The 23,458-nt window shown below is 46.0% G+C and overlaps 1 protein-coding gene across 1 annotated transcript in view; it reads right to left on the bottom strand.

The window, feature by feature from the left end:
• Positions 1-456: 456 nt before the first annotated feature.
• LOC133264974 (AF4/FMR2 family member 1-like) overlaps positions 457-23,458 on the bottom strand; it is a 29,272-nt gene continuing 6,270 nt past the window's right edge. The window contains exons 4-19 of the mRNA XM_061445171.1: positions 21,525-21,569; positions 20,135-20,221; positions 19,727-19,763; positions 19,303-19,354; positions 16,248-16,305; positions 12,196-12,246; positions 10,019-10,119; positions 7,189-7,438; positions 5,996-6,087; positions 5,429-5,498; positions 4,505-4,635; positions 3,281-3,352; positions 2,566-2,670; positions 2,440-2,475; positions 1,635-1,849; positions 457-569 (exon numbers count right to left, since the gene is read on the bottom strand). Of these exons, the coding sequence (XP_061301155.1) occupies positions 457-569; positions 1,635-1,849; positions 2,440-2,475; positions 2,566-2,670; positions 3,281-3,352; positions 4,505-4,635; positions 5,429-5,498; positions 5,996-6,087; positions 7,189-7,438; positions 10,019-10,119; positions 12,196-12,246; positions 16,248-16,305; positions 19,303-19,354; positions 19,727-19,763; positions 20,135-20,221; positions 21,525-21,569 (1,515 nt within the window). The remainder of the gene's footprint in view (positions 570-1,634; positions 1,850-2,439; positions 2,476-2,565; positions 2,671-3,280; positions 3,353-4,504; positions 4,636-5,428; positions 5,499-5,995; positions 6,088-7,188; positions 7,439-10,018; positions 10,120-12,195; positions 12,247-16,247; positions 16,306-19,302; positions 19,355-19,726; positions 19,764-20,134; positions 20,222-21,524; positions 21,570-23,458) is intronic.

The raw sequence follows: 23,458 nt of genomic DNA, 5'->3' as shown, positions 1-23,458 counted from the left end.
AGTCCCGTTAAACACGTGGTTAATACAGACAGCTCAGCGGTATTAGAAGGCTGGGAAGTGTTAACAAGCACGCACGGCAGGGCATACGAGAGGAAAAGGCACTCGCGTGTGCATACACACTGAACCACCTCCCCCAGTGCCTGTAAAAGGACATTGAGACTCCACAGCAGGGGGGAGAAGTCTGGGTGTTCACACCCCAGTCCCTGCCACATGCTCCTCCAGATGTTGAACCGGCCAGATTTGACCGTCTTTCTGAAGGATGCCCAGAAGCACACACAGCTGTCAGAACAGCCCTTTCCTTTCATCCATCCTCAAACCCTGGAGCCATCACGATTTCTCAACTGAACAGGTTTAAACATTTCTAAGGCTTGACAGGCTATACAGCTCTAATTTGAGTTGCTTTTAGCTGGGCACTTGAGGCAGGGTTAAGGTAGTGCTCCTATCCTCCCACCAACTTCAGGCACCATGCTCCTTCTCCTGCACAGGTAGGAGACGGCTCTTGTAGCCTATCTGAGGCTGCTGGGAGGTGCCGTCAGGCCGCACACCCTGCTCTGTACTGGCAATCTTCTCTGCAGGTGACAGCAAGTTATGGGAAATCAGCCCACCTGTTCCTTTCCGGTCACCTTTCTGAGACGTTCCTGTAGGACCTGCCTTCCAGTGACATGGGCTTTTCCCAGTCCCTTAGTCCCTCCAGTCTCAATCATGTTGCAGAGTACCTTTCGGCTCTCCTTTTTTACACACAAAGATTGGAGGCTGAAAATTTCTGCTCAGCTGTGTAAGGAACATTTCGGGAGTATTCTCTGAATTCCAGCCACTGCCTCGTTAGCGAATTTTTACAACCTTCCAGCAACTGAGCCAGGCACATTGGTCTTTTTGGGTTTTTCTGAGTTTGCCAACAGATTGTGACACTACACCCCTTCACCCACAGCAGCTCAGAAAGCTGTGGTTTATGGAAAATGACTGCAATGGCTGCAAATGCCACGTGGAATAGCAGGTTACACACTGAAGGCACCCAATCTAGGGCTTTTGAGCATTCACTGCTGCTTGTACCTGTCGCGGCACCACAGGACAGTACAATCTTTTTAACAACAAAACTGTAAAACACAAAAAGTAGCAGCAATGTCAGGAGATGCTACCGGCAAATACTGATCATGTGCCCCAGAAGAACTCCAGTTCAAGGGCAGCTCAGCCTCTCTGTTACAGGGTGATGCCAGCCCCACTGCTCTCAAGACAAAACTACCTGGAAGATTGACCAACAAAAGCACAGGGCTGCAGGCCAAAATGATTCTAGTGAAAGTGAACCCACTCAGCAAACCAACGCATCCCAAAGGGAAAAGTAAAGAGCAAAAAACTCCTTATGCCTCTTGTGTTACCAGGAAATGCAAGTTGGCTGGTTCCCTGCACTTGATACGCTCACCCCTTAGCTCTTAGACGTTTGAGGATGCCGAGCCAACCTTTAAATGGCAACACTCATCAATATATCATCATCTGGCATCTCTGCCAACATGCCATAGCTGTCTGTATGTAATGCTTTGATCTTTAGGTATGGTGCTTGCTACACTGTTAGAATTTAGGCATGCACATATGTACAAACACAACACAAAAGACAGAAAAGCCAGAGGGCAAAAGCTCACCCTGATTCTTCAGGATCAGTGCATCAGCTCGTTCCCAATTATTAAGCGCAGAGAGAACATAGGAAGTGATGTTGACGTAGGAATAGGTGATGTCTGGGATATCGGAGGAGACGGTGGTTGAAGAGCATATACTGTTGCCACTGCAGTTGCCAGCTCCCCGCTGAGAAGTGGTAGGAGACGGCATTGGAAACGATGGAGAAGGCATGCCTGTGCTCCTGCAGGAGAAAGAAACACCATCATGAACATTTAACTTTCGCTGCCACATACACAGCAACACTGCTGCAGATACCTAGAAAGGACAACATGCTCTAGAACTCACAAATTAGAAAATGAGTTTCTTAATTGGTGACTGAGCTAAAGAGACAAATATTCAGGTATCACCTCAAAGTTATGCTTCCACAGGGTGAAGGCACGACCCTACCGGACAGTGGCCAGGAAGACAGGAAGGGTATCTCACTAAGTATCAAAGGATCTCTAACAGAACAAAGATGACAACAAGGGCTTTGAAACAGCCTAGTGATGATACCTTCTTTGCTCCTCTGACCACTTCTTTGGTAAAGACCTGCTCCGCCTCCTGATACACGGTAACTCTGGACCTCGTAACAAAGAAAACCTCTTCCCAACAAGAAGAGGTGGGAAAGAGAGAGCAGAAACATACTCATGGCCCCTAACAGTAGATTTCAGGTGGCAAGAAAGAGCCAATGGAAAGGCACTCTCACATGCAGCTTGCAACTCAAATACTCCAGCTGCTGTTTTCACTCACACCCTTATGGGCACATTACAACCATGTATTTTCAAATCTTACCTTGCAACAGACGGAGAAGGTGCTTTTGTGGGAAATCTCTGCAGCAAGAAAAGAACTCTTGTTAGATTTGGGCTGCTCAGCTGCCATCAGTAACTAGCGCAGCCATGCATCTGGCAGCTCAGTTACGCGTGCCCTACCTTGAAGTGGTCGTTCAGAATGCTGGAATACTTTGCTGCAGTCTCTTTTTTGCCACGGAACAGGGCCATGTTCAGAAGGGACAGGCAGCGCATGCTGTCAACAGAAACACACCCAAGCTTGGTCAATATTCACGCTTGCTGCTGCCTGCTCAGCAGTCAGCAGCCTTGCGGGACGCAGGCAGGCATGCCTCAGCTCTGCTGCAAAGTCCAGAAAGCTCGGGATTTCTCCTCCTTCTGCCTATCTTTAAAAAAGTCACTGTGAAATAATCACAAGGGGAAAGAAACCAAACGAGGGCGGGGTCTGGTCTTTCATATAAACAGGTGCCCAGCCTCTTACAGGTGCCACAGGCTGAGTAAGCCCCCCTGCAGCCACGTGCCTCAGCTACGTTCAAGCTACAGCTTCAGTTAGGTGGCTCCAACATGAGCAGCCAAATTGCATTCTTTCACCTTAGGTGAAAGCCCTTAGGTGCTCTCGAGTTACCAGAATATCAGATTTTAGAGCCTGTGCCTTCCACGTGTGGTCCCTTGTGATATGTTGGCTCACACTAGAGGTGTTCCAGTTCAGTCTGGATTTTCAAGTGTGAGGATTTCTTCCTTGCAGAACCCTGATTCCCATTTCACTCATTCCTTTTCCCCTGAAAGTAATGAGTCGTTCACTCGATCAAGTCTAAAAAGTACGAAGGCACAGAAAAAGAGTTACGCACCATAACACGGTAAAGATTTCTTCATGTGAAGGTGCTGAGGGGCTCATACAGTATTTTAGCGTCATGATGAATCTAAGGAAACAAAAGAAGGAGAACCTTGTCAGCCGTCAGTGATCTGATGGCCCGCTCTTTATAGGAGAAAACAGTGCATGCCATTATCTCAAAGGCTGGTCCAAAAGTCAGGGAACATGCCCTGAGGTCTTAGTCCTGGCACCAAGTGCTTTTATGACCTTGAGCAGAGGACTGTCTCAAAACGCCTTGTTTTCCATGCCACAGGAACAGATAACGGCCTCTTATGTGACTCACTCTCCTCTTACACGATTAACAGGCAGCACCCCTTCAAGTAGATGTTCCCCATGGGCCACCTAATGGCCTGGGGCAGACATCTTAGAGGAAATGCGTCGCTTGGTAAAACACAGCCAAGCAACTCTGCTTTCTGAAAGCAAAGCAAAGCAACAGCAGCAGCTGGGAAATACAGTCCTTCAAGAGCAGAAAGCAAACAATTCCTTTTAAAAGTTTGCAGGCTATGACAGAAAAACCTGACAGCTGTTTCAGCTGTGAGGCAAGGCATCAAATCAACTCTCAAACACACTCATACATCCCCTCATTTCAATAGGAATAAACTGATACCTGTCTCCCTCCTATCCAATACATGGTTCCTCAGGTTGTGCTGCCTGTACATGTCACACGGCCCGTGTATGTCATACTACCTGCATATATCTACTATGGCTCTGAAACTAAATGGGGAAGGTTGCTAAAAGAAGCCCCAATAAAGCGTACTGGTAGAAAAACACATGGCAGAAACCAGTAAAGTCTGCCTTCAATCAAGTTGCAAGACCTCTGGGGCACTGACTGCTCTTCCACATGCTGTATTGCTGCTTTGCTTTTTAAAACTGAAATGCTACTGAGCTCGCATGCAAAAGCAACTTCAGGTCTGGATAAAGGAAAAATCCCTTCATGCCCTTTCTTGTCAGAACCGGTGTTCTCTGGTGTACCTCAGCTGCAAGGCTCAAATGCTCAAGAGGACATGGCGCCTACTTCTTCCGATAAGCAATGCTGAACCATTTCAAAGGATTTGTCTCTGGTGCCTTTGCATGGCCTGTCTCGTGCTTGTACAGCAACCTGAACTCTGCTCCATGGTGGGAACCCACAGCTGCCACAGGTGCAAACAAGCAATGCAACTAACCCTTCCCCTCCAAACATGCTGCTTTGAAAACTGCTTACTTGATGAAATCTGTGGTGTCCTGGAATATTTTGTAGGCGAAATTCTGTGCATTCGCTTCCAAGGCAATTCCGTACTCGATGAAGAAAAGGACAGATTCTAGGTACTGAAAGGCCTTCGCAATCTTGTCAGTCTATTGGGAAGAATATTCTCATTTTTAGATTACGACAAAAATGGCTTAGTGTACCCAAATGTCTCAAGTGTACCCACATTCCCTTTTTCTCCCTAGTAAGTCAGGAGTTGAAGGAAGAAAAAGATGCGGGCCAGGCCTCCAGGTGACAGTTAATGTGGTCTGGGTGTGCTCTGGCTGTTTGTAGCTCTTCCTCTTGACCAATGGTTTCCCCAAGTATTTATTATCTGTACAGTTTTTGGATATTACTGTCTGGTCTTGGAGGCCTGCCTCGTGAAAGGCAGGTTCCCTCACTTCATTTTCACAGGTAAATGGCAAGTAGCATATGTAAATTATCTGACTGAGGCCTAACTAGCAAAAACTACACTACTTCATGTACACTGCTAAACTGCACATAAAGAAGAGAGCTGCTTACATCTGCAAAGGGCACTTCCAAGTCTTGTCCACCAGCAACACAATTACTGTCAGGATCGTGACATTTCAGGGTAAACTGTCCTATAACTGTTCTGACAAGGGCTTTGTCATAGCTCTGCAAAGCAAAGTGGCCTGCTAACCTCAGACAACATCTGCTCTAAATCCTGTTCTTGAGGCATGTTCTCTAGATGTGTTTATAACAAAGGGAAATGTCTGAACATTTTGGGAAACAAAGACAGCATCCCCACATATGACTTGAACAGACTCCAAGTTTGGAGTATGGGAAGTCATTTTAACTGGTGAATCCTTATGCACATGAACACAAATACTGGCTCCCAATGCATGAGCTGCTTTACATTTCTAGCACAGAGCCAAAACTTACCATTGCATCAGCTTTGTGTTTCAGCCTCCTGGCCTCTTCTGCGTAGTATTCTGCTGGATACTTCAGATGTCTGAATTTGGGACACAGAGAGGAAAAACAGAAAACAGGGAAAAGGCAGTGGGATAAACTATTCACCGTGCAAATGGCACACAACCAGTCGTGCACTAACAAAACGAGCAAGTAAAGAGTCATGCCCTCTCAGAAAAAGTTACCTGCCTGCCCAGCACCTTGTCACAGAGTAGTTTACCACTTGCCAAGAAGGAGGCAAATCAAAACCTATCATTTGTAGGCAGGCACAAGAGGTACCTCCTCTCAGAGTGAAAAAGTAACTAATTTCTAGAGTAGTGCTTCTAGTCCAAGAAATGCTGTAATTAGACCTTTGCTTTGGGGTAGGTGGGGTAAGTCCCAGACATGAGAAGACAGTACAGGGCAAGTCGCCGACACCTCTCCTTCTCTCTTTCCTCCCCAGAGAAATGCCTATTAAGGCAGAAGCCAGGGTAGCTGCAGGGCCAGGCTGGCCTGGTGGCTTTACAAAGTACAGATGACGGGTGTAAGACAAAACCTTACCTTTCAAACTTGAGTTGAGGTCTCTTTGGCCGGGAGGTACCATTTGGCAAAGAAGGCACTGGGAAAAGTTTTGTGACGTGTCCGGCAGATCCCTGACAAATCACAGAATACAGATAAATCTGCTTAGAGAGATGTCGAAAACGATTCCAAAGCTTGCCTTTCCTGAATTTCAATAGGAAATATTTTTTTGTCCCAGGCATAGTCTATCTCCCAGGCTCTACCTGTCTTCTAACCTACTTCCCCAGCACCTCCTCCAATAATGGAAATGAAAACCTGGCTTCTTACCTGACTGCTAGTAGAAAGGCTTAATACCATTCACATCATTAATACTTTTCCCAAGCATGGGGAAATTAAGTAGCAGCTTTCCTTGCACAATGGCTAAGATAGCAGTAAGGCTGCAAGCAGCACATTTTTCAGGAAACCTTTCACTAACCAAGGCAGCAAGAGGTAATATCCATTCACACTTATTTCCAGCTTAACCACAAAATCGTTGATTCTCCATTACCAACTACATTATAAGGAAAAAGCAAGCAGTTAGAAGCCAGCTGATAGAGCGAGCACAGTCGGGCTTGACTCACACAACATACTAGAGCACACCCACCCAGTCACTAGTAAATAGGAAGACAACTGAATTTTACAACCCAAAAATGCAAAGATCCAGCTGCAAGGATCACTAACAATTTCATAAGCAAATTGTGAGGATGGTGAGGCACTGAAACAGGTTGCCCAAAGAAGTGGTAAATGCTCCATCCCATCCCAAACCATTCTATGATACTATGAAAACCTTACACGCGGGTTGTATGTTTCTTATTTTTAAGCAGCCCACTTTTCCCTTTTGTAAACACCCTTATTTTACACCAGTATTGTACTTGCAGTTGCCTACAGTCAGAAACAGTTACTGCCATCAACACGATGCCTTTGGTTTTTACACGGGCACCTCTTCTCACTAAGCTCCACTAAATGAGATGCAAACAAACGATGGCAAGTCAGCAGAGAAGTTACAGTGTAGGCTTCTGGGCTAGTGACGTACGGTTACAGATAGCCGTGAAAGGGGCAAAATGCCTCAGAGAGCTTTCTCTGGTGGCTGGTTTATCTTCTTTCCTTTTCTATATCCTCAGAGCATGCTTCTAAAGAGAATCACGCAGCACCCACGGGTTGCAGGGAACTTCCTGTTAGTTATAACAGATACCTACCTTGATATCCTTTGATAGTTCAGCTTCATTACTCTGCACTTTGCGGTGCTTGCAGATCAAAGGATCCTTGTTGTTGCTCTCGGTCTTGGTTGTGTTGGCGATGGCAGACAGCTCGTCGTTCTGGCTTCTGCGTCTCTTCTGGGCCACCTTTGTTGACTTTGGTGCAGGAGGTATAGGACACAGTGGTGGCAGTGGTGGAGGTTGAAAATCTTTCTTCCAGTATTCATATGAAGCCTTGGAGTTTGATGCTCTGGAGACGGGAAGAGCATTCAGCAATTGGGATGAATACGGTGCATCAATAATGTAGTGAATTTTTACAAAATTCGTTGCATCATGTACCGATGATGCTGAAATCTCTCTGGAAGTGAAGATGACATTAAGAATCCAACAAAGGCAAAATGAAATTTCAGTGTGCATTAGATACCACATCTTCAGCTGCTAACAACAGACAAGCGAGTTGCTTTTCAAGTAGAATTAAGCCCCAGGACTTGTCCTTGGAATACAAATTTATAACCAGGATAGCAGGATATTGCAAAAAAGGCATCCCTCCAACACAGCCGCTTTTTACTTAAAGACAGAGACAGTCAGTTCTCTGGGAGAAATCAGCCAACAGGGCAAATAAACTGCAGCACTGCCTCTCTTGCCCCATTACGGTAGGAGGTGTCTTCTATGGTTACAGATACTCACCCTGACACTTGATCCTGTACACACTTGGACAGAATTAAACCGAACTGTTCCTTTAAGACTTGCCTGCTCAACTAGACAACACTCACAAGACTGAGAGGGTTCAAGTCAGAGATTTAAAATGTTGCACTTTTTGAATGGCAGGGACTATCACATTTAAGAATATGGTGGCATAGCAGATTTCTGATCATCTGAAGTTAGCAATACAAGGGAACTCCGGCAGCTCGAAGCAACACCAAATAATTCTAAACCTTGTTTCACAACTGCTCCTTTCCATCACTTTGATTCAGCTTCTCAAAGTTTACACAAAAATACTCAGCAGTGCATTCCACCTCATGGACTGCAACATCACAAGGAGGAAATTAAGCTAAACCCAGAGAAAAGACTGAAGTGTAACGTTGCGCATCTGGCTTCATTCTGCTGTGCATGAGACAGTCCTCTCCCCTGCTCCACAACCCACTTTTCCCATGGCACAGTCCCTACTCACTGCACTCATGCTCCCTAACTTCACTGCCTTGTTACAGCTCCAGAGAGGATTATAGCACAGCAGCACCCTCTGACCTGATCCAGTGCCCTCTCTCCTCCAAAATACATATTCTCCTTTCACTCCCAAAGCCGGAACATGGGGTTTGCCTTCACTGAGAAAAAGGGAGGAATGAACCCCAGTGTCAAAGCCCCTCCGTTATTACACCAGCTGAAATACCACCCAACTAAACGTTAGCCCAGCGTTTCAGCGCTTTAAGAGTACGTCTCTATTTTCTTGGCAGAAAAGCAGATTATTCGTATTTTCAGGCCACAAACCTCAACGCTATACCAATCCAAGGCAATGCCTCAAATTCAAGCCACAAGCAAGAATTTAATGCAGTAGCCCATGACTGATGCGCAAGCCTCCCATTTGAAGACATGCGCCTGGAAGCATTTGCTCTAGCAAAGATCTAGCCAAAATGCTGGTAGCACAAATTACGCAAATTATATAGGGGAAATCTCAGCACATCCATTAGAAGCACTGCAAACGCTATGCTGGAATAAAGGAGAAATTCCCGGCCATAAAGGCCCCCTGAAATTCCAGACAGAGTCATGATTCAAAACACACGCTTGTCTGCCCATTAAGTCACAGATACAAAAAGACAAAACCAACAAGATGATTTTAGTGGAGAAGGGAAATGCTCGCCACCTGCCTAGAAAGCATTTTAAGGCTACTTCTGTTTCTCATGAAAGCAGAAATAATGAACTCTCTGAGAGTTCAAACATCACAGAATAGAATCGTAGTTTGGTTTGGAAGGGACCTTTAACACTTGTCTAGTTCAACTCCTCTGCAATGAGCAGGGGCATCTTCAGCTAGACAGCAAGTTCTCTTGCCATCCCCTGAAACACCTCAACTACCATGCAGAACAAGCAGACGCCACTCCCCATAGAACAGCTAACACCCCCCAGACCATCTAGAGCAATCACCTGCTGACAGATTGCCTCCACGGAGGTTTGGAGAAGGGGAATGACTCCTGCATCCCAGCAGGCAGGCAGTCTACCGCACTGTATGGAACTCAACCAACAAATCTGGTTGGCACAAATGTGTTTCCTGCATCTGGTCCAAAAGGCAGCAGCGCAAATAGTTGCCTACCAGCTTAAAAGGACAAGCAATATGGGCACAACTGGCAATTACATTTCCTGCAGCGTAAAGAGATATCCCGAGCTATGCGCAATACATGGAACAGAGCAGACGGCAACGGAAGCTGCAGGATGGGAAGCGTTTAAAATCATGTCCATCTCGACGGTTAGAAATCTGGACAAATGCCACAACATTCAACGCTTGTGCAGCAGCGAACAGCATGAATGGGAGGACGATCGGCCACTGAAACATCAGCTTATTCTTGAATGGTTAGAACCATAATCCTCAGCATTAAGAAGGGATCGGAAACAGGTGACACCCAAGTATCACTTCACACCTGCAACAAATAATAAGGTGAATAAATTCCATTCCCACAGCCACCTGGTGGGTTCCAGGAGTTAAAGACAAATCTTCAGCAGATGAAGCCTCAGGAGGCACATTACGTTATAAGCAAATGTGTGAGGACAGAAGATACAGTTCCTTGTTTAAGACACACTCACTTTCGTGCATCTTTCTGCCATTCCACCACCGTATACTCACTTCAGTTTCTTGGAGTCTTTCTTAGGTGAAGAGTTCAGTGATTTTTTTTCTTTCTCTGATTTCAGTTTCTTCCTATTCGTCTCTTCGTCCACCGCTTTCCTCTAACAGGAAGAAAGAAAACCAAATCACTCAGGTTTTTAAAGTTCACGTAAAGTATAAACCAATGCAGCTAAGTTTGATCAATTCTTGTTAGAAGTATTGAAAAGATAGTGGAACCAACAAAGTGGAAACCCAGACCACAGCAGATACAGATTTCAGGTTCACTGAGCAGTATCCTAAGATGACATTTTATCTCCTTCTGCTTGGATATTTTGTAGTGGCAGAGATGGAACTGCTCAACCTCTTGCGGCTAATAGTAATCAAAATTAAGGCACTTCCATTGCTCAAAATAAGCATTGCATCTGTTCTGGCTGGGCTTTTTTTCTTCTACTTGGTATGAATTATACAGAAATGTATTCAGATTCCTCCTGATGTAGTCATGAACTGCAGACAGTTGGGGGTTTTGATAAGTCTTATCAAAGGGAAGGAAAACGCTGCATTCAGATGTGCAGGGGTTTTTGGGTTTATTAACAAAACTATGATCTAGATGAAATTTTAAGAGTCAGTTAAAATTGCTGCCACTGTCTTCCAACAGGAACCATTAAGGTAGAGAGGTAATAAATACTACTTTTCAATTACACTCCCTGGATGGAAAAGTACAAGATATCAAAAATCATCAGCTCACATGAATGAAAATCTTCAGAATACTTTGCTACAAGCCAAGAAAATGTAAAAGAACCTGCACTTATCAGTCAGCGTTATCCACTGGCTGTCAATAGCCAATAGCATGCTAGGACTTTGTGTCCCTCCCAAGAGTACATCCAGGTTTATGTCACTATCACAGAGCTCAGTGGGCTGCGTGCAGCACCGAGTCTACCTTTGGCAGTGTGCTCAGGGCAAGGCTCCAGATCATGACCTTCAACTGTCTCTCAGGTTGAGCTCCACACTGCTGCAAAAGGTGTCTGACAGCTGTACTGACCTAGCTGGCTGTGATGAGCCTCCAAGGACAGATGCATGCTTACATAATACAGACAGTGAGGCTCTGAGGGGGGGGGTCCTGAAGTCAGACGCTCAGACTGCCAGGCAGGACATGTCTAAGATCAAACAGCTCCTGCCTTGGGTCTTCTGAGGCAGCAGGAGAAGTGACAGATTTACTGCCTCTTCACCTTTCCCCCACTGCTCTGCACAAGGGGGACTGCTGGGGTCTCTCAAATTTCTTCACGATTTCCCCACCCTCCTGAATTCTCCCCTACAACTATGGGAAGTTCAGAAAATGCCAAGACTAAACTAAACCCACATGGGAACCAGGCTTATTCACCTACACATGCTAAGCTACCCGCTTGGTGCGGACCACCAAAAAGGTATACAGGCACAGAAATATCCATAGCGAATACCCATCCACCATAAGGCTTGCAGCCAACTTTCTCTGTGCCTGCCTGGAAGCTTATTCACAGTCCCCTTTGGGAGATAGATAGCTTTCCAAAAACCACTTGTGAGCAATTACTATCTTTGCTAAATAAAGGGCTGCCTTTAATTCAAAGGAAAGCAACTATTACAGCAGAAGGACTCTGCAAGGATGTGTCTGGAAAGCCCCTTACTGGACATACGTGTCTTTTCACGTATGTCTGTTCACTGCTAGAACCACGACAGCTCCAGGGAAAGCCAAAGAAACCTTCTATGTATTTATCCAAGCACTGAGATCCAAAGCAGGGTTTAGGGATGGTTGTTACTGTCAGTGAACCTGCTTCAGTTAAAAGCCTGCATTTATGGAAAAGCAAAAGGCACGAAGCTTCTACCATCGCCCCTAAGGAATAACACAGTTCAAGCCTGCAGAATTCCTTTCTCTTTGTGTAAGCAAGCAATCACAACTGTTTCAGACTACTCCACACAGGAAAAGGCTATGCTACTCAGACTGAGCTTACTTGGCTAATGGCAGCAGAAGGGGCACCCATGGACAAAACTGAAAAGCACAAACTGGGATGGCTGGGTTAGTTCTTCGGGGCACCCCCCCAAACTGCAGACAAGGTGCTCTCCCACAACAGACATTAAACGGGTAGCACAAATGACTGCACACTCTAGCAGGCATTTCAGATACTGTGCTGCTTTTAAATGGGTTGCAGGGAGAAGGGTGGGCTTACCTTGGTTAGGCAGTTGCCAGGCTGCCACTTACTGGAAGTTGGTGGGTCAGGCTGCAGGCAAAAAGAGAAAGGAGAGATGAAAGACTGAGGTCTTCATGAGCTATTTTCCTTCTAGCACAGCTTACTAGAACCCAGGAAAATTTCCTCTTTCAACTGTTTGAAAGAGCTTGAGAGACCATGAGACCGTGGGGATGCTCTAGCATGTGCACATCGACATCTGCTTCAGAAACACGGACCCCATTTCTCCACAGGATCAGTCAAACGTCTTGCACAGCACTCCTGGATCACTGCTAGCCCTGCCTGTCACTCACTAAGACACCAGTCTACATGAAAGCTTCATCTTTGTTTGCCACTAACCAACCCTGCTGCAAACTGAGACAACATCTATAAAGAGCGTCAACTGTAAAAACAGATTAGGTGCTGTCCTCGCAACGTTTGCGCAAAACTTCCTGCACGCAGCACTGCTTTCAAAGCGACAAGAACCTGTGCCAGCTGTCACACCTCTCTGCAGTCTGACAGGTCGGCTGTCAGGCTCCTGTGGTTTAACCATGAGAAAACCATTTACCAGAATTGTATAGCACATCAAGTCCGGCCTCTTCCCACTCCTCTGCCTACACAGCCCAACACACGCTTCCCTCCGCATCAAGCAAGGCATAAGCAATGACCGAGGTCTGAAGGCCTCTGGAGTCAGTCAGATAACAGAATGGGATTGCTACAAGCCCTGCCTAATCTAACAGCAGTCTGACATATTACAGTAAAGCCAACTAACCCTGAACCAGACAACAGAAGCTGCAAATCAGACACAATTCTCTAGGACCCATGCTGAAACTACCATGTGTGTGTCAGCATCACTCAAATGTGTAGCTCATTGTCTGGACACCAGAGCACAGCTATGCTCTTGCCCACATCAGTTCTCCTCAGTCACAACTCTGCTTCCAAGAGGAACCACAGTTCTTCTCCAAAAAGACAGCCTCTACTACATGAAAGGTTTACCGAGACTCCTGGGTCCCTTCCGCTGTGATTTTCTTCTCTATCCACATTCAACTCGCTGTAGAACACGTCGATAAACAAGACATGTCCTCAACTTTCTTTGAGTGAAACTACCTAGAAAACCGGTTTAAAACCCAGTTTGTTTCCCCATGGGTTTAGGGGTTTTCATTAGGTTTTCCAAACACTAGACTTCTGTTTAAGAAGAAGAAGGAACTATGGCCTGTAGGTCAAAGTCTGTGCTTTTGCATGGGAAGAACTAACTATAAACAAACAGGCCGTGTGCACTAACTTGCTCCTCGAGCATCATGGATGAACAGTTTGCTGTATAAAACAAGGATAAACCATCAGTGGCAAATAGCTGATCATTGGCAAACAGTGGCAAATAACTTCACTGGAGCAAGAAGGGTCTTTCAATGGAGGGTTCTCAGGACAAAGCAGGCAGCATTTGGTAAAAGAAGAGAAGCACATAACATCTGCTTCCTTCCAAAGACACCCACGTTGCAAAGGGCAAAGTCTGTAACTGAACTGCTGGATGGTAAAGCACGTAGATGCAAGATGAGAAAGATACTCCTTTTCAAAGTCTGTTTTCTGCACATAAAATTTTCCCCGTTGAGGTGCTTCTCAGGTAAAAGACAGGAAAGCTAGGGCTGGCGGAGGGGGAAGAAATAAATTATAGGGTGTCTGGGCTTTATGAGAGCACCTCAAAACTGTCAGCAGACTGCTTACATCAGCTGTGGTCCATAGGATATAGGCATGCGCTTCCCTTCCCACTGGCCTGAGAACGTTTTGCAAGCTGGAGGAACTGTCTGAAACCATGGGACACGAGCACTTCCGCAGCAGACTTTTAGAAAATGCATGCTCTCAGTAATGAAACCTTAAGGCACCACATTCTGTTTGTCTGCTTTTCCCAATAAAAGCCTCAGAATTGCCAGTGCAGCACTATCTGAGCCAAATCCAACAGAAGCAAGTCTAAGCACATTCCAGCCCTTCCTGCAGGTCTGATCACTTCAGCTGCAATCTGGGAGAAGCTCAATCTGTCACTTGTGCACAGGAGCTGCACTGAGAGAGGGGCTCCTCTTAACCTATCAGGAAAGTGGTCTTATCCTGAAGCAGTCCATAGCTTTAGCACCCAGAAAAGCCCCGTGAGCAGAGGTGGGTCCCAGACACCCCCAGACGAGCTGTGCTGCTCATCTGCGCCTTCCTTATGTTTTGCCAGTGAAGTCACTAATTCCTCAAGGAGTGCTAGACAAACACTTCAAGGTTAAGCAGGTAAAACTCTAATTATGCTGTTAACAAGGGTTATAGAATTGATCAATTCTAGAAGGGGAGCAAAGGGCAGGAAAAGTCTGATGATGCAGCATAGACGTCACAGGGACACCTGAGCCATGAGAGGATTTCAGGTCTCCTGTCCTGGCTGCATTCAGACAGCGGGGAGGCTGAGGCAAGAGGCTGTATTAAGCAGCCTCTGCATTTTATCTGCATTCACCTCAGGCGCTGACGCTCTCAAAGGTTCCTTGGCTTCACTGCCACTTGTCTCTGAGTCTGAAGAGCTGTCTGAGTCACTGGTGCTCCCTGAGTCACTGGTGCTCCCTGAGCCACTGGTGCTCCTTGACTCCGAGCTGCTGGAATGTGCTGATGCTACAGTCTTGGCCTGGGACTGTTGGACACTGCAAGGCCACCATGAGATAAAATTAGAAAGCAGCATAGGTGAAGTTTCTTGTTATATTGACATGACAGGATTCAAAACTAAAACTGAAACCCCTGTTTTGGTACTGAGACGAGAAAGGATAAGGCCAAGGAATACAGTGCCATGCTCAAAAGATAAAGCACCGGAATAAAAAACCTCTAGAAGTAATAAAACCTCCAACTCTATAACCAGGTCAGAGAAATCTCTGAGCAGGACTGCTGCAGTCTGCAGCTGCATTTAGCCAACTGAATTTTAAAAAGGAACCAAAACTGGCAAGTGCTCTTTTGAAAGCCTCATCCCTCAAAAGAAAAGGGTGCCGTAAAGGCTAATGACACAGAAACATCCACGCCAGGATGATTTCTCTTTTCTATATTCTTCCCATAAAGTTTTCAATTCATCTGTGTTACTTGGGCAAGGTGCTGGAACTGCTTCTTTAACAACCACGTCAAGCACCAGCAGTTTTTGCAAGACTCTCCTCTCTTCAGGAGTGTTTTCCTCCAGCACTGGCAACAGGAGTGAATGGAACTGAGGAAGAGCCATGACTTGGATGCAGTCCTTTGTTTCGAAATGGGCTTGTGAATATTTTTTTTTCTCTTTGAAACTTGTTCCATACGTCAGAATCAACACATTTGTATGGATTGGAGGCAAGTTTCTTGAAAATCTTGAAAATTCTGTGCTTCTCCACTTCTTGTAATACTGGCAGGTGGCCGTTACGTCTACCCTAAATATTGCTTCTGACTAACAATACATGGCAGGAACTACTTATAAGGAGCTGCCTTATCAGGAGGAGCTGAAACAGCCTCCGTGAGTCTACCCAACGCTTTTCCGTTCTTCGCCTGCTTGGCTGTTTTGGGCTTCCTTCTAAACTAAAACTGGACTCACACCTCACCCAGCACTACTACAACTGAGAACCCCCTTGGCTCCAGGGTGATCTTCAGATACTCTGGTGGAGGGCAAGAGAACTTGGGGAAATATAATTCTGGTTGATAAGAAAAATCCAGCATGCCTGGATTATTCATTTCTCATTGGAGCTTTCTGTAAAACCCCATACAACTAACGCCAATTTTCAACAGCAGCTTCGGGCAGCTAGAAACCAAATCCTGTAGCTACAGGAGAAACAAGGAACCCCTTACCCATGCACCCCATATATTAAGACGTAGTTTGTTTTTCCCTTCTTATTTAGTCTAGCTGTTAGTTCAAGAACAAAGCTGTACCTTGGAGGAGCAAGTGGATTGTCAGCAACCTGTTTTGTTCACAAAAAAGAAGGAGGAGAATGAGAGTAAAGGTTAGCTTAAGGCATTCGGAACAACGCAACAAGGCCTGATGATTTAAAGGCATGTCTGCGCGCCCAGCGTATAAAACATCTAAAACCGACTTGGTTGTCATCGCTGTCTTCGCTATCACTGACTTGCAGGTCTTCCTGGAGCAGCACTCTGAAAGACAACCAGAAGATAAGTATCAGCCAAGGCAGACGTACTTTCAAGTACCAGACACTGAAAACGACTTGGTTTGTGTGTGCTTGCCAAAAGAAACCAACCTCCCACATTCTTTAGGAATGTTTGGCATTCTCTATCTGCTAAACCCTGTCGTTAATGAATGATAAAACGATAACACACAATCTAGGAACATTATATTGTACTTTTCAACTAATCTCAGGACATTTTGAAAAGGATGTCAGTATCATTGGCTGCCATCTACACACAACAAAGATGAAGCTCTGTGAGGGAAATGCTCCTCGCTTAAGTTTGTCCAGCGCACTAACGCAGCAGCACAGGGTGGAAGAACTCTGATCCTTGTACATTAAGAGAGTGGCGTGCTATTGGGCTGCACTGAGTCCCCAAGGGACAGAAAGCATCATCTGTGCACCAGAAGCTGCGTGCGCTCATGCTCTCTGCTCTCAGGGGCTGCAAATGTTTTTCTGTCACAAGGGTTCTCTTTTTGCTGCTCAAGTGTTCTACCGTACATACGTAAGTAAATGCCAAGGGCAAGCCTCCCTCCTCTTTCTTCTCTACACAATGAATTTGATGCTCCTGCACATCTCAGCAATATCTGTAAATCAAGCAGTTCAGGCACTCCAAGCAGCTTACAAGTGGGGAGCCGCAAACTCTCTTTTACTATTGCTAGAGAGCAGGCTGCCTGCAAATGTTTCTAGAAGCATCATTTCGTCCTCTGCCTGCAGGTGGTAACTACTGCTTGCTATTTCAATGTATTACTGAAGGCCTCGAGAGGCTGGAAGGGAAGGATCTGTGGGCGGGGACCCAGCCTTCCCCCAGGTGTTATTCTCCTCTGGAAATCACACAGGCATATTCAAAAGGAGCTGGAAAACAGACAGGCAAAACTCCTGCTGTTCGAAAGTACAGTGATTCAAATCCTGAAACTAGCTGGAGACCAGCTCCTCAACCCAGAGAATTACACAAGTGTCATTTCAAAACGGGATGAAAGCTTGGCCACTGACACAGGGATTTTGATCAATCAGGTCAAAGCTGCGTTTATTTCAACCTCATTTCCAACTAAGGGCTTTCTGTGAGAAATTTCTCTCATGCCCAAATAAGAAAAGTAAGCCTCCAACCCCTCAGGACAAGACATTTTAGAGCAGGAAAACAAGTAAGAAAGATTCCCAGGAAACCACATCCACCTTGAAAAGTGGGGGCAGAGTTTGTGTTCCTGATACTTGTGGGGAAAAGGAAAACGACACAAAACTTCACGTTCTTTCACGCCTTCATGTCCGATTATGAACAAAGCAAAAACCATTTACAGCTCTGGAGGTCACCTCTGATGACCCTGAGGTGACCTTTGCTTTCCTAATTCTGCGACATCGGAGGAGTGAAAACCTTGAGTCAAAAAAGTGATTCCCTCCTTTAAGCACAGTTCCCACAAAAGAGACACGCTATTTTACAGTCACACCAAAGCAGCTGCCATGCACGGAGATACTCTCCTTGAAACAGGACCACATTTACTGCCAAAGCTGACCACGGACTCCCAACAAACAATTCCACAAATCAGATGTGACAAATCCACTCTTGTCCACTGAGCAGGACGGCGTGAAGAAACCCCAAAGGTCTCCTGTGTCTACCAGTACAGAGCCAACCCTTGCCACACAGAAGATGCCTGTTGAAAAGGCACCAACCCCACAGTCCCCGAGTACCTTACCCTGATGCACAAGAGGTTCTCGGCGCACACAGACTTTGATTACACCCAAAGGCCTACCGCGCTCTCTTTGCATTTGGCCCGTGCCATTGCCCTGTGGCTGCCTTAATTAGCTCATGCCTTAACAGACGCCAGGTTTTCATTTGCAGGACCTGTTCTTTTCCAGCTTAGATACACACCATCAATCTCCCTCCAAAGCTATAGAAAAGCTCTGTTAGTGAGAGAAGGAGCACTAAAATCAGCATCGCTTGAAAGCAAAGGCTGGTCCTTCCCCGCCAGCTGGGCTAAAGATGCATTATCACAAATGAGTGAGACGTTTCCCCTTTTAAAAGAAGGGCTCTTCCATTCCAGCACTGCCAGGTGCTAACTTCAGGCTGTATTCAAGAATGAAAGCTGTCTGGGAAACCCTTGCACGCTCTGTAAAGCCGAATGCTTAATTTGGGCACACGAGCACCCTGGGATTTCAGGGCTGCTTCAAATTAAGCAGCACAAGCGCTGTTTGTTTTCAGCCAGCTACACTTGGTAAGGCAAGCTACTCCAGGCAGCTGGATTTTCAGTCACGTGTGATTTAAACAGCAAAGAAAGCAAGCCCTGTTGTGCGAGTGAAAACAGAAAAACAAAGAGGAAGGGATGCATCGGTTCAAGGGACAGGTGCAGAGGAAGTCCCTGGGGAAATCCTTCTTGACTCCATTTTGGACATTAGCCTAAGCCACCCTCTTCCTCCCACTTCAGCTGTCTTTGCTGACTGTGGGTACACTGGCTCTGAAGAGCCCGCACGGAGGCTGAGCAGAGAGGGGATGTTGGCGAAGGACAGAGGTACGTACCATGCCGAAGTTACAATTCTGGACCTCTGCGCTAAGAAAGGCGTATTTTCAGATTCTTGTCTACAGTAAAAGTCTCTTCTCTCTCTGCTGCCTGGAAAACTGACTCAAGCTCAAAAGGGATTTTTACAGGCAGCTGAGAAGAGCTGAAAAAGATTGTCTGTGGAGGAAGGCAGAGCCTGCAGCAGTTGAAACGAATATGTTTAACAGCGCAAAGAAAAGTCCCAGAAGTCCTTCAGGAGGAGCAAGCTGGGGTGGAAGAAGGAGCAGCAAAAGAAAGAATGGATTAAAGCAGCAGCTAACTACTCAGGAAGACACTATCCCACACTACCAGCCAGGGGAGGCTCCTCTGCAGAATGTCAGAACAGCACGAAAAGGGTTGAGTTTTACAGACCTGAGAGAGCATGAGTGCAAGACTCTACAATCTCAACCAAGAGATGGCAACTGAGTCTGGTTACTTACGATACTGTTGTCTGAGAACGAGGCAACGTATCCGAAGGTCCATCGTACTGTCCTGTAAATCAAAAGAGAATCAGCGGGGTTTATCTGCCTCACCGGTAGCGTATTTTACCCTATGGTCTCTGAGCATCAGGTTAGAAAGTCACTTTCTTCCAGGACGTAACTGATTGCCACTGAGATTATTTATCACTCCAAATGGGGCTTCCTAATGAAATACTGTTTGTTCTCTGCTGAACTGCTGCCTTAATTTCTAGGTAAGGAATGCATACAGTCTCTTCAGCATTTTCTAAACTCATCAATGTTTAACAAAGCACAGGAAACCACGTCCCTTAATCAAGGTAAACATTTGATGTTCTCAATGTATGACACTCAAAACCGTCTCTCAATACACATAGAACAGTGTGCTTTCCTTTGGATTTCTACTTACTCTGGTTCTGTGCTACACATCCAACAGGCTGCGACTCCTAGAAAGCAAGCACAAGGTGCAAGTTGAGAATCAAATACATCATCTCTCAATAGCAGCGTATCAGTGATCCGATTTCCTTGTGTTTGTTACTCTAATCGATACTTTGAGCAACGTGACAAGGAATAACTCCGAAGTCTCCAATAGTCTAAGCTTGCCTGATGTAGCTTAGCACGGACAGAAGTGATGCATTGCAAGTAACCATCACACAATTCAAAATCCATTGTGACTTCTAAAGATAATTTCTCCTAAAAGCCTTTACCTATGAAAGGAGGTGCAAGAGTTGGAAAGCTCATCAGATGAAAGTACGTGCAAGAGTTGGAAAGCTCTCTTCTAATTTATCAAAAGCCTTGGCAAAAAGAGGGTGTTTACCTTTGTTGGTAATGGAAATTTGGAAGGCTCTGCAGTAGGAGGAGTAGGAATATCTGTCAGAAGAGGTGGCCATGACTGGGTCATTTCCTGGAAAGCAAATGACAGAAGTGGGTTACAGTATTTTTGCTGATACAGGCAACTGAAGTTGTACCTCAAAGACATTTATATTCATGTACAATAAAAAGCTGAGCCCATCGTAAACCCAAGAGGCAATACCACAGCAAGAAGCCCTCTTTGAGCTCAGCGAGCCAGACCGTCATGAGCACTTGCTCTTTTTCTCCAAGCATACTTGCATTGCCCAATTAGCAGCAACCTCAGTGAACCTTGTAGAGAGTTAAATACTTCCTATGTTTGCAGGATTAGGCTATCACAGTTAATAAAGGGAAAAGGACATAAAACCTGTCTACCAGTAGCTCTGGACTTTTTCAAAGTTCAGGAACTTCCTATTATGTTCCTATTACAGCAACAACACCCCCCTGAAAGGCTTTTCAAAACTCAAGGGGGTCAGCTAGGGAGCTCTGACTGCCAGCCATTCCTCATGCTATTCTACCTGAAACACTGCCTTTTGCTCTGACTGGCCAAGATGCCTTTGCTGCAGAGCTCCAAGACGTGGTTTCAAACCAAAGAGAGCGACTGCCTGATGGGCTATGTCTTTAGGAGCCTTTCTGCCCTGTTGCCCTGCCCTAACTCTCACCCAGGGACCAGCTAGTTGGGCTAAGCCATGGTCCGGCTAAGAGCACAGCACACAGACCGCAGCCAGGAGATAGGGATCAACCTCCAACCTGCCTCTTCTGGCACCACAGCTGGACACAGAGGACTGGGCTAAAGCTTTGGCTTGCACTGCAACAAACACGTGAACAGCCTAGCACAGACAACGATCTTTGTCTTGAACATACGCTAAAACACCTTAATGGGGGTCAATCTAGAAAAAAGCCTTTGGGGAAGCTGGGGCTCAGAAATTCAGAACCACTCTGTTGAAATCACACAAGACAGACTTTTCTTGTCTCCCTATTAAGTTTAAATCCTGAAGAGTGTAATACTCCCTCCCAGAAATAAAGGAATTCATATGGCCTGCCACCCTCACTGCCTCTCCTGGAACACCTATCTTATTTGCACTCTGTGCTCGGTGAAAGGGTCCCATGTACTCAGACCCAGCTGAGTACTGGCAGCCTGTGCGCTGCCCACAAAGCCATCTCTGACACAGGTTGCAGAGGCAGTTTTGCATTAAGAGCTGGCTCAGATTGGCGCAAATGTACCATAATTACAGGGACAGAGAAGCCCAGTCCAGCAGCAGTGCCATGCACGCGGTGATATTCCTCCTCCTCCCCCCACCACTACTTCAATGTATACAAAACACAAACACGTCGATCTATTATTTAAGAGCACCTACCTTCAAAATTTCCTTAACGGCTTGGGCATCCCAGCGGAAGGTTTGCTACAAGCAAATAAAAAGAAGGAAGCAGCATGAGTTTCTTTGTTCCTTTACCAGCTGACTGAGATAAACAGAGGCACTCATCAAACGTTTGCTTACCAACAGTTCTACTAAGGCCACGGGAGTCCCTTAATAAGAAAAGACTAAAAAGCCCCATCAGAAGGGCACTTTATTCTACAAAGCCTGTTGTTTTCAAGTCTTTAGTAGAAGATATATTCCAATAAAGATGAGAAAGAACCAAAGTGAAAGAGAGTTCATTAAACAGTGGTGCTTGTCCAGCTGACAGGATTCCCCCTGCTTCCTAACTGGTGTCCTTCTGTGCACCCACGTGCACTCAGCAGAATAAGAAGCCAGTATAAAGCCCTAAACTGGGAGCAGGCAAAGTAAAGGTGGCTGTAAGTGGAAGAATAACCCACCGGACTCTTAAATGCCAGCTCCTGGACACAAGGGAACACCAACTGTGATTAGAAAAGTTGAAAAGCAGTATGACTAACTTGTGCAGTTCAGGATAAAACCTTGAATGCACCGCCGGGTTAGAGCAACACGGGGAGGAACTAGCCTGCCTTCACTACAACAGGCTTGCACAAATGTACAGGTGCACACACCCGCAAAAGAAGGGAGATTTTCATGTAGAAAACAATTTAAGAAATGCACAGGCATTCTGTTCAAGCTGCACAGCAACTGTGTGACAAAACTCTCCGAAATACCTCCAAGTCCTCTTTTCACCGGCAATTCCAAAAAACCCACACACTTCCATAAGCACATGCCCTGAGGCTTACAGAGATCTCTTGGACACACTAGAGAGAGATGAACAAGGAACTCGGGATAATAAGAATCACCCCAAAGCAAACTAAATTGCTTGAGGAACCACCTGGTACACAAAGGAGATGTCCACTGGCCATGATGTGTGGGCCAGACACCCAGCCATCAACCAGAAGCAGTGCAGTGCCCCAGCCAGGCAGTAACTCAAGACAGGGACGGCATCAGCCTGCCCGGCGCTGCCGTCTTTTGTGGCAGACTCAGTTACAGCCTCACAGCAGGAGGCACCAGTAGCCTGCTCCTTGGTCTCGGTGTGATAGCTGGAGGCGGAAGGGCAAAGCACGAGAAGCATTGACAGAATAGTGGCAAAAGCCCAGCTTTCTCCTCTCTGCACAATGCAGTCAACGCTCGCCAAAGCTGGGAAACTCAGAAAGTGGGCATCTTTTTGAAAAGAAGGTTTTGCCACAGATACTACAAGGAATAAGCAGCGCTGGTTTGGGGTAATGGCTGAAGAGCTTTTAAGGCTGCTGCTTTTTATCAAAGGTATTCCATTAGAAATTACAGCACACATTTTTATTCCACTCTGCCAAGGTGTGCCAAATGGAGCTGAAGGACCACACAGCTCTGGCATGTGGAAGTAGGGGGCTGAAGCTTGCTCCCTGATTTGTAAACAGCCTGCCTCGCCTAAAGACCTTTCTGCTCCTTCTCATTTCAGTAATTTCTGCCTGCTTATCTGTATGCCTCTGTCGTCACAGCCCACGTAGAGCTGCCCCTCTGACACCAATCAGCCCTGTGCCGCTTCTCAGTCCCTTTCACCTCAGGTGAAACTGGTGCCTGTAGATATGCAAGCAGCGTAGGTCAAGAAGAGCTAGAGCACGCAGGCATTTCCTATGTTGCCTGCTATCTCCTCCTAATTGAAATGGACTCGCAACGTGTGTGTGTGTGTGTGTGTGGCTCAAGAATACCAGCTACTGCTCTTTGCCTGGTTTCAGGCTAAATTATTAGTGCTGAGAAAACCCGAGCGAGCAGGATCAGAAAAGCCAATTTGAGTTCCATGCCCTTCACTGTGCTGGCAGTTTTCTTTGTTTCCTAATGAGAGCTTTGCCACTGCAGCTATCAATTATCAGCAGAGA

This window comes from Pezoporus flaviventris, unplaced genomic scaffold, assembly GCF_033815535.1.
Source record: "Pezoporus flaviventris isolate CSIRO_AGI_PZ_B2104156 unplaced genomic scaffold, CSIRO_AGI_Pfla_v1 ptg000002l, whole genome shotgun sequence".
NCBI lineage: Eukaryota > Metazoa > Chordata > Aves > Psittaciformes > Psittacidae > Pezoporus > Pezoporus flaviventris.
This window is presented reverse-complemented; position numbering and strand designations above follow the sequence as displayed.